This window comes from Prionailurus viverrinus, chromosome A2, assembly GCF_022837055.1.
Source record: "Prionailurus viverrinus isolate Anna chromosome A2, UM_Priviv_1.0, whole genome shotgun sequence".
Lineage (NCBI taxonomy): Eukaryota > Metazoa > Chordata > Mammalia > Carnivora > Felidae > Prionailurus > Prionailurus viverrinus.
Genome location: NC_062562.1, coordinates 140,279,695 through 140,290,036, shown reverse-complemented (window position 1 = coordinate 140,290,036; position 10,342 = coordinate 140,279,695). Strand labels below are relative to the sequence as shown.

Sequence of the window (10,342 nt, the reverse complement as noted above, 5' to 3'; positions counted from 1 at the left end):
GTTGCCAGCGTCAGCACTGACGCGGGGCGCTGAACGCTTCGCGCTCTTTCCAGTACCCTCGTCCCCTGTGAGTCTAACTGGAAGCTATGAGGGCGGACCCACTGTCAGCGAAAGTCAAAGAGTTAACAACTCCAAGAGGACACAGAGGGAAGAGAAAAAGAAAAAAAGACTTCCAAACTAATTCAAACTAAGACGGCAGTAATTTTACCTAACATCGTAAAAGTTGGAGAGATTCCTTAAAGCCTGGGATTCACAGTTCAACTTTTGAAACATGTGCAATGCCTACAGGATCAGGTCTGAGAGAGGCCTAGGGTGGTGGGGGCAGGTGTCGCAGAAGAACGTCCACCTCCACCAAGAGAGGGGGCCCCGGCCAGTGGCTGAGCGTCCCCTCTCCGTCCTTCAGGGATTGTGAAAGTAGCTGGAGGTGGCTGTGGGGGTATTGTGCTCCGTTCACAGACATGCCCTCTCCTTTAGCAAGGAAGAAGGGCTTGGCAGGGGGAGCTCAGGAACCGGAATGAAAGTTCAGGTTGGAGGGTGGGGCCCAAAGGGGAAGGCAGAAGGAAACTCTTCCACCGAAGAATCGAGTTAGAAAACTCCCTCGCTTTCCCCGAGACCGTCAGGAGACACCCAACAATTGGCAGCCCAAGCCGAACGGCTCCGAAGGCAGGATTCGCGCGGCTGGGGCGGGCACTGAAACAGAGCGCAATGGACACGAAAGGTTTTCGGAGGAGAGCTCACAGGTGCCCCCACCACCCCGTTTAAAAGTGGCTTAAGGAAGTGTTTTCGGGAAACTGAAAGTGACAGGCAAAACTTATAAAAAGATGCTCCGGTTCTCTCTTGGGCGTGCCACAGCGTCAGGCCTGTTTTCTTTCTCTTGACATCTAGATTAAATGACCCTTCAGTTACACCCGGAGTCGTCAAAGCAAGTCTATTAGCGACTGTTCTGTTCAGAAACTTTTCAAACGGGAGTTCTCCGCCATCTGTTACTTGGTCTCTAAACCCGATCCGGCACCCCCGCCCGAAACCCTTTGGTGACTGCCCCCATCTCCCACCAGCCTTGGGGGTGGGGAGGGGAGGGACGGAGCCGCCGCTGGATCCGCGGGGGTGCAGCGGGGAGAGGGAGGAGCGAGATCGCGCCCCAAAGGAGCGCGGGGCGCGAAGGTGTGGTGGAGGCCCCGAGGCCAGAGGTCAGAGGGACCCGAGCGACGACCGCGCGGCGCGGGCAGGGGGGGTGGGGGCGCGGGAGCCCCGCCGGACGCGCAGCGCGCGGGGGGCGGGCGGGGAGGTCTGGCTGGCGGCGGGCGGTGGGAGTAGCGCCCCGGCTCCCAGTCGCCTCTAAGCCGCTCCAGCCTCCCTAGCCGGCCCCTCCAAGGCAGGGTCAGAGAGCCCGGTCGCCCCCGGCCTTGCCGACGTCATTTTTAACCGTTCGGGACTCGTGAGCAAGAACCAATAAGTGGAGATCCCAGCCCGGGAGTGTTGTCAGCTTTTCGGTTTCACTTCGGGCTTCTTTTTAAATGGCTCTGCTCCGGCAAACGAATCGTGAGTGAGGCCGGGCACCTCAGCTCCGGCGCCCGCAGCGGGAACGCAGTTCCCGTCCGAGGCCAGGGCCGTGGGGGGGGCGCCGAGGTCGCCGCCGTTATGGACACCCAGGCGGCCGAGGGCAGCGGGTCGGCGCGGGGCGCTCCCGGCCGGGAGCCACCGACGGCCGGGGTCCGGGAGGTAACTACGTTGATAAAAGGCTCTCGGATTTTCATTTACTTCTGTTGCTTCTCCATTTCTCTAAGCTCCTTCTCTGCTCTGTATTATTTGATTTTCTATTATAGACATTTATTTCATGGGAAATCAGAAAGTTTGCAAAGAACATCACAACTGCTCTAACCCTCGTGGGTAGTATCAAGGAAAGAATCGGGCGGTGTCGAATGTAGGTTTTATTTTGACCACAAAAATGACTCGTAAAAAATTATCTGGGGACTGCTGTTGAAAAGCTATCATCAGCCAGTTGCACAACCAGCGATCAGTGCAGAACAAAAGAGCGTGTTTGGGGCGTCCTCTTCTAATTGTTCACTTCCCAGGCTTCCAGAACTACCTTGTAAATTGCAAGCAAAACTTGTCTGACTTTTGTAGTTAGACTTGTAGGCAGCTTCTCGAATGAGTTGGAAACATTGGGTTGCTTGTTTCTGAACTTCTTTTTCCCCCAAGTCCGGCTCTGAGTCGCAGTCTGTAGGGAACACACCTCACAGGCCTGTGGGAACGGGTGAGAAAAACCCCAGCATTAGTGGAGAGGCAGAAACAAACCCGCCGCAGGTGATCCTTGTCTGTAATGCTTGCCGGCTCATTAACAGCCCTCACCTTTGGGGCTCTTCCTTTACTTTTACAAACCGATTTAATATGTAAATGCTGTTTTTAGGACAATAATTCCACTAGGTTGAACCGGGACCCCCAATAAAAAGAAATAAGTAGTAACAACAAAGGTCTAAACAACAAACCACGCTCCGTCCTCCCCTCCCCCAGAAGAAAGGAGAGCTCGGTGAGTTAACTGACCCCTCCTTCACAACCAACCGAGGACACTGCCCTTCACACGCTCTACAAAATTAGCAAAAATTCTTTATTTGCTGCCAAACTAAAAGCACACTAGTAGCCTCAAATCGGAACTCGTAGCTCTTGTGTTTGTTGATGTGCTGGAAAGTTAGTTCCCACTGTGTATTCATTAACTTAATCTGAGGTACTCAACAAGACTCTTCCTTTGAACCTTGCAGATCCCCCTCTTTGGGGCCTACTCCAACGCTCCACCTCCATCACACAGTACAGGAAGTAACAAAAGACAAGTCAGAGATAAAGACTGAGTAAAACTGTAGAAGAATTTAGGAATGTTTTTCCTCCTCCAGAAGGCAGGTAGGTTGCTATTTATTAAACAGGAAGACTTGTGGATGGGTCCTAGTGCCTGGGGAGGCAGGGTGGTCGGAATAATAATCTAGTCTCTTCCATTGAGCTCATAGTAGCTACTAAGAAGCAAAGGGAAAGCAGGCTGTTACTTCTGATGATGAGGCAGGGGCCATGGATGTTGGAGAGGCCTGAAAATCCTTAAAACATGAGCAGGGATGAATTCATGCACTTGGCAGAAGGTTGGATAAGTTATAATAGTTTCTGATCCATGTGTTCCTTTTTAAAAACTCAACAGTACTTTGTGGCTTATTAAAGAAGAAGAGGGGAAAGATTGTGGATTATAATCAATGGCTCCATTATATTGCCTTTTATTTCAGATTGCAATAGTCTTGACCAAAAACTGCATTTGCTTGTGATAGGAATGTAAATGTAAAAACCTGTGAAAATTATGCAAGTTCTTGAACAATGAAGAACAAAGTTGAGGAAGCACTGAAATAAAAATTGGGCTCCCGAGGCAAAAAAAAAAAAAAAAAATGAGAATTTGAAATTATTTTAGAAGAGTAGAAATTTTTCGTATTTTCTCAGGAGGTCTTCAGAGTTGATCAGGTCTCTTCATATCAAGGACTGCTCTGCTTCCCTCAGTACATCTCAGGCGGGATAAACCACACACTTAATACTCCCCTTCCACAAGGATTTAAATACTGGCCTTCTGTGATTGGGAAGGAGTGGGACACTTAAATCACTGGCTCTGACCAAAAAGGGGATTAGCAGAGTCTCAAAGAAAGTCCAAAGAAACTATAACTGTTTCTATTTGCCATTAATGAAACGAACAAGGCTGTCTTGCATTCTTTTAATAAACAATTTTTAAGTGATGAACGGTTTTAGAAGCTTCTGAATTTGCCAAATATGCTCTTCTTTTCTTTTTTGTTTTGTTATCTTTCAAATGTGGGGAAGAAAACCCAAAGTACTGGACAGATTTGACAAGACGATGAAAGCCCTTCCTAAATGCATGTTGCATTTTGTTTACGGCAGTTCTAACTGAATAGAGATATATTTTTTTAAGTAAGAGCTTTAAGTTAGGTTTTGAATAGAAGATGCTCATTAACAAATGTTGGAATATCAAGACCTTGATTTCATAAAAGCACCTCTGCAGTCTTTAGGATTAGCAAACTCAGGTCTGATGTTTTAAAGGGAGGGCATAATTGCTACTTTGCAATATTTGTGTTAACTCGCATGACACCTTACTTTCAAACACTTGTCAAAAAGGCAAATCCCGAAAAGACCAGTGAAAAGCAAACAGTGGAAATATTAACTATACAAATAAGTATACCCCTTAGCCAATAATTCTCCTTGTTAGTTCGGTGTCCACCGAAGGAGAAATGTACCGAGGTCAAAAACAGGACTCTGGCCGTTAAGGAGGAGGGAGTGGGGGAGGGGGAGAGGGGAGTGCGGAGGGACACGCGACGAACGTAAAACAAACTGGTGGCATTCAGTCCAGAAGGCAGGTAACGCTCCGGAAGCGGATGAGGTGTACCAGTCAGCTGGGCGCTCCGAAGCTTTCCAGAGCCAGGCTGTTTCGTGCTTCTTTGCCTTTTCCTTCAAACCTGGCCCTATGTTGGAGGGGTGCAGCGTGAGGGGGATTTTTCGATGTTGGGAAGTGGCAGGTAGGAAAGGAAACCTGACCTCCCCCAAAAGGCAGCAATTAAAGTCTTAACGGCGACCCATCTGTCGTGGGACGCCACCGCCCCCACCCCCACCCCGCCTTTCCCCTAGCAAAGCCGTCCCCGAGCTCTTTGTCTGAGCCGGGAAGAAGAGGAGACAGGGTCTGAGGCCCCAACAGCAAAAGGAAAGGAAATTTCCAGCTTGGGTGCACCCTGGGTGACTGAGCCCGGGCCCAAATCCGCTGCGAAGGCGCTTCTCTCTGGACTCGGCTCTAGAGCCCTAAGCTCGCCTCACCCTGCACCTGTGTACGGCTGCAGCCTCCCAGCCCGAAGCCACCCCGAGACCCGAAAGGAGGCATTTCCCAGGCCTAGTTGTTAAGGCCGGTCGCATCCAGACTTTCTCCCCATTTAGCCCTTTGGCTGCCTCCAACTTCCAATAGGACTCACGTCTCCTCCCCCACATCCTTAGCAATTGCGTGTCCCCACCACCCATCCCGCTGCTCTGCTCCGCCGCTGGACACAAGGCGCGCGTCCCCAGCCCTGGCTCTCTGCAGTGTCCACCCCTCTCGGCTCGCACGGCCGGGGCGGGGCAGACCCTCACGAAAGCCAGAGTGAGTGGCCTGTGCTGAGCATTGTGGTAGGGAGGAGGGATTATTTTGAGGCAAATTTCCTCCGTTTGGGGTCCAACTTCTCATTTTGGGGTGACATTGCTCAGAGGCTCAACAATCCCAGGTTTTATAGTCTGCATCCAGGCTCCCACTGCTGACCCTTTCCAGGCCTCTTGCAAGAAGTCACCCACACCCACCCGTCACCACCCGTTCTACACGCACTCACTGAGGGTAACTCACCAGGTAGATGGCACCCTGGGCTGCAGCGGGTGGCCGCTCCCAGGGGCTTGCGGGCCGCAGGGTTCTGAACTGGCACGTTTGCGCTCTTCCTCCACTTCGTGGCTCGGGCTCGCGGCCGCCGATCTCTCGCCGTGCAGCCGCTAGTCCCACGGCTAAGCTCTGAGGGATCGCAGGCTTGCAAAGGGGAGCAACCAGGAGCGAGAGCGCTGCAGTGGTCGGCGCGCTCCGGACCGCGCCTGCCTAGGCGGCGGGAACCCGCGCAGCAAGGAGGAGCAGCCACCGGAGGCTTCCAGGAACACCCCTTACGCTCTACCGCTCCTCGCCGAGTTTTGACAGAGGCGCCAGACCCGAGAGCGCCGGCATATTGGGGCGTTGCAGGGACTAGGTCTCCGCGCGCTCGCGTGCCCGCAGGTCCCGGTGCTCGCCGCCGCGCGGTGAGCACACGCACCCAGGCTGCCTCCTGCGCTGCTATGACAAGTGGTGGGGACTCCAGCAGTAGGGACATGGAGGGCTGGGGGTGGAATCATAGGTTGTTTCCTTTCTCTGCTTAACTTTCAGTGTCTAAAATGCTCCGAGAGAGCTCTGAGAGCAGGTACTTAACATAAATATTTTTTCTGGGCTCTCAATGGAAACGTATAAAAGCGCGCGTGTGTGTGTTCGTGTATATCGGGGGTGGGGTCGGGCCGTAGCCGAGGTTTCTTGTCGTGTGATACCCGCCTATTCCTTGCAACTCCTTCTCAACTTTGTGGATGGAGTGCGGCTTTCCCAAACTTCTGTCAAGGTACCACATTTACAAAACCACAAATACATAACAAGCCTCCCAAGGCCTTTAATTCTCAGGGACGTTTTGTGAGGCCAGTTACCTGCTGGCGTCTTCCAAGTGGTCCAGATTCGGCTTGGGCCGCAGAGACTCCGGGATGCCAGGAGTCCTCAGCCCCGGGCCCCAGAGGAGCCCTAGAAAGAGGGCTGCGGAGGAGGCGGCGCGGCTTTGACCTGGGCCCGGTGTCGGCCCGGCGGAACCGTGCAGAGAAAGCTCGGATTTCGCTGCGGTCGGCTTCCTGGCCGTGGCTTTCTGGAGCCTGGCGTTTCATAAATATAGCCGGGCGTTTGCCCCTGAATTAGACTCCGTTTCCTTATTTAGCCTTTGCACAATGATTTTAGATGATGTCACTTAGAGCTAAACGAGAAAATTGATCTCAGATTTGCTTGGCCTTTAAAGCCTGGTTAAGCAGATTGAGAATTAAAAAGACAGAGGAAAAAGCAAAGGGGCGGGGGAGTTCGGCGAGGTGTGCGCCCGAAAGACTGCGCGCAGAGGGGAGGGCGTGCCGCGCGGCGAAGAGCGCCCCCGCCTCTTTTGGGCGGGGGAACTTCACTCACCAATGAAAAGTAGTCACTGACTGCGGAGAAAAAAAAAGTTTTCCTGTTGACTGTTGGAAGCGAATTGAGCAATTATCTAGTTTACCTTCTCCTCTTGGAAGTTAACGATTGGCGAGATCTTGGCTGCGTTATTGACACAACACTTTCTATTGATAGAAATAAGTAGTGATTGTCCTCGAGTCATTGGTGCGCCAAGAACTCTGCGATGGGCTGGCAGGAGTCCATTGGGCTGGGCAGGCAGGTTCGGCTGGTGATGCTGGGGAGGAGGAGGAGGAGGCTGTTGGTGGTGATGGTGCCCGTCCTCCTCTCCGCAGGTCTGTGACAAGCAGGGAACAAGGCAACGACGGCGCAGCCTGGCCCCGGCTGACGGACGCTGGCGACTCAGAGATGGACAGTAGCTGCCACAACGCGACTGCCAAAATGTTAGCTACTGCTCCGGCCCGGGGCAACATGATGAGCACCTCCAAACCCTTGGCTTTCTCCATCGAACGAATCATGGCGCGCACCCCAGAGCCCAAGGCCCTGCCCGTCCCCCACTTCCTTCAGGGAGCCGTGCCCAAGGGGGACCCCAAGCACTCTTTGCATCTTAACTCGTCGATCCCTTGCATGATCCCCTTCGTGCCTGTGGCGTACGATACGAGCTCCAAGGCTGGAATGACGGGCTCGGAGCCGCGGAAGGCGAGTCTGGAGGCTCCGGCGGCACCCGCAGCGGCGCCCGCAGCGCCCGCGTTCAGCTGCAGCGATCTGCTCAACTGCGCGCTGAGTCTCAAGGGCGACCTGGCCCGGGACGCGCTGCCGCTGCAGCAGTACAAGCTGGTAAGGCCCCGTGTGGTCAACCATTCTTCCTTCCACGCCATGGGAGCCCTGTGCTACCTGAATCGAGGTGACGGCCCCTGCCACCCGGCAGCCGGCGTTAACATCCACCCGGTGGCCTCCTACTTCCTCAGTTCCCCTCTGCACCCTCAGCCAAAAACGTATTTAGCTGAAAGAAATAAACTGGTGGTCCCGGCGGTGGAGAAGTACCCCTCGGGAGTAGCTTTCAAAGACTTGTCCCAGGCTCAACTGCAGCATTATATGAAAGAAAGCGCCCAGCTTCTGTCGGAAAAAATCGCGTTCAAAACCTCTGACTTCAGCCGAGGCTCTCCTAACACCAAGCCCAAAGTTTTCACTTGCGAAGTGTGTGGAAAGGCAAGTACTATGCAGGAGGGAGGTCTCCCTTCCTTCCTTCCTTCCTTCCTTCCTTCCTTCCTTCCTTCCTTCCTTCCTTCCTCCCTCCTTTCCTCCTTCTTTCCTTCCCTCCTTCCCTCCTTTCTTTCAAATTTCATTTTAATTTGTAATTATTTGTATACATTTTCTATAAGGTTATTTCCTCCCTCCCCCTGCTCTGCCGCGCTTAATTTCAAAGTACTTGTTGGGCTAACCTGTTCTCCATGTGTTTAACTTTAAGGTCTTTAACGCACACTATAACTTAACCCGTCACATGCCAGTGCACACAGGAGCCAGACCCTTCGTTTGCAAAGTGTGTGGAAAGGGCTTCCGGCAAGCCAGCACCCTGTGCAGGCACAAGATCATTCATACCCAGGTGCGGAACGGTTGGTAGAAAAATAGCCGCTAAACCCTGTTTAGCAAAAGGTTTAAAATGTGCTAGCTGGACAGGAGGAAATGCCATGTTTTTGCCTTTGTTCTGCTTAAAAACACGGGAGACAGCATTACTGTGTTTCTGAGTTTGCAGGACTCCACAAAATACCTTAACTTCTCTGCTTTTCTTCCCTTCCCCTTAGGAAAAACCTCACAAATGTAACCAGTGTGGCAAAGCATTTAATAGAAGTTCCACTTTAAACACGCATACCCGAATACACGCAGGCTACAAACCGTTTGTGTGTGAATTCTGTGGCAAAGGATTTCATCAAAAAGGTATAGAACGCAGGAGGCATTGCCTTTAACCAGTAGTCTTACTGAAAGTTCCAATCTTTTCCGGGTATTTTGGAAAAATGATTTTTAAAGTGCACCTAGTTACTGGTGCATCTGTTGCCATTCCAACCTCCTGCCCTTGCATCTGATCAGTAATAGAGAAAGACATGGTTTATACACTGAGGGGTATTTCCGAGCGGCTTGTTCTCGTTTTATATAACTGGGTTAATAAATATGTTTTAAAATGTGGAGGGGATGGCCTCATTGCTGATATTTACAAGTAAACGTGGGGAGAGAAGTGCAGGTGCCCAGCGCAGCCCGGCACCTGCTGTCCGAGCTGTGGCAGCTCTTCCTCTCGCTTTGCAATAGTCCACTCCTCTCTTTTCAAGCTCTCAACTTAGACCCACGTCCCTGTCATCTGTCTGTTTCAGGGAATTACAAAAACCACAAGTTGACCCACAGCGGGGAGAAGCAGTTCAAGTGCAGTATCTGCAACAAGGCTTTCCACCAGGTTTACAACCTCACCTTTCACATGCACACTCACAACGACAAGAAGCCGTTCACGTGCCCCACGTGTGGCAAAGGCTTCTGCAGGAACTTTGACCTCAAGAAGCACGTCCGCAAGCTACACGACAGCAGCCTGGGGCTGGCCCGCACGTCCGCTGGGGAGCCCGGCACGGACCCGTCGCCCCCTCTACAGCAGATGCCGCCTGCCACCCTGCCGCCGCTGCCGCCGCCGCTGCCGCCCCCCGGTCCCCTGCAGCCCGGGCTCCACCCGGCCCACCAGTGATCAAGGCCAAAGTCCCTTCCCAGCCGCATTCGGGCCCCACTACCGAGGCAGCGGGGGAATAGAGCTGGTCCTGCAGACCCAAGCTCGTCTGCAGACCCCAGGGCGTGTTGGGCCCCACGTTAGCGCCTACCAGAAGCCTCTGCATTTCCCCCGCTTTTAGCCTCTTGCATGCACCTGCTAAATGGTTCTGTGTATTATATCCTATATACGCACTAACGATTATGAGAAAATTGGGGGTTTTGTTTTCTGATTTTTTTTTAAACAAAATTCTGCTGTATTTATTGAGATCTGTATTATCCTACCCGGGAATGCTGCACCATTTTAATTTTATTATTGTATATATTTCCATTGTGTTATTCTGCAGTCTCAAGATGCCTGCCGATTGTTTATCATTTCCTCTTTCCCTGAGGTAACAAGACACTGTGTGTATGTTATATATACACGCATAGATGTGTGTGCCTGTAAAGGCACATTTCACAGTCGTGAGCACACACACACACACACACACACACACACACACTAGAAAAAGGTGGTTCATTATGGATGAATTTGAATTTTGGTTTTGATTCTTGCACGTGAAAATTGATTCATTGACTGTTGGAAATAAATACTTGGAACATGCTTATTTAATCAACAAACGTAAGGGCTCTGTTCATATTATTCAGCTAGAGATCACTATTCTGACCCCCTCATCCTTCCACATTCTTTGAAAGTTCAACCCTGGGTTAGTACCACCTAATGTTTGTTCTGAGAAATTCACCAAGAACAAAATAATAGTCTCTTTACACAGTTACAACTTCGGCCCAAAGCAATGAAATTTGACAAAGTTCAGAGGCAGAAGATGTGAAGTTTTCTAACAAACGTCTTTGTCC

At 51.7% G+C, this 10,342-nt stretch overlaps 1 protein-coding gene across 3 annotated transcripts; it reads left to right on the top strand.

Annotated features, from left to right (window-relative positions):
• Positions 1–1,284: 1,284 nt before the first annotated feature.
• On the top strand, positions 1,285–10,082 carry FEZF1 (FEZ family zinc finger 1). Of its 3 annotated transcripts, none has more exons than XM_047839696.1 (6): positions 1,285–1,539; positions 2,757–2,892; positions 7,084–7,957; positions 8,217–8,351; positions 8,551–8,683; positions 9,112–10,082. In XM_047839696.1, exons 3-6 carry the CDS (start codon positions 7,157–7,159, stop codon positions 9,468–9,470), a joined length of 1,428 nt encoding a protein of 475 aa, XP_047695652.1. In that variant the 5' UTR covers positions 1,285–1,539; positions 2,757–2,892; positions 7,084–7,156; the 3' UTR covers positions 9,471–10,082. The 3 variants fall into 3 exon arrangements, with proteins under 3 accessions (XP_047695652.1, XP_047695642.1, XP_047695633.1); XM_047839686.1 differs by having other exon boundaries at positions 1,285–1,719; XM_047839677.1 differs by lacking the exons at positions 1,285–1,539; positions 2,757–2,892 and adding an exon at positions 4,428–4,547.
• The last annotated feature ends 260 nt before the right edge of the window (positions 10,083–10,342 follow it).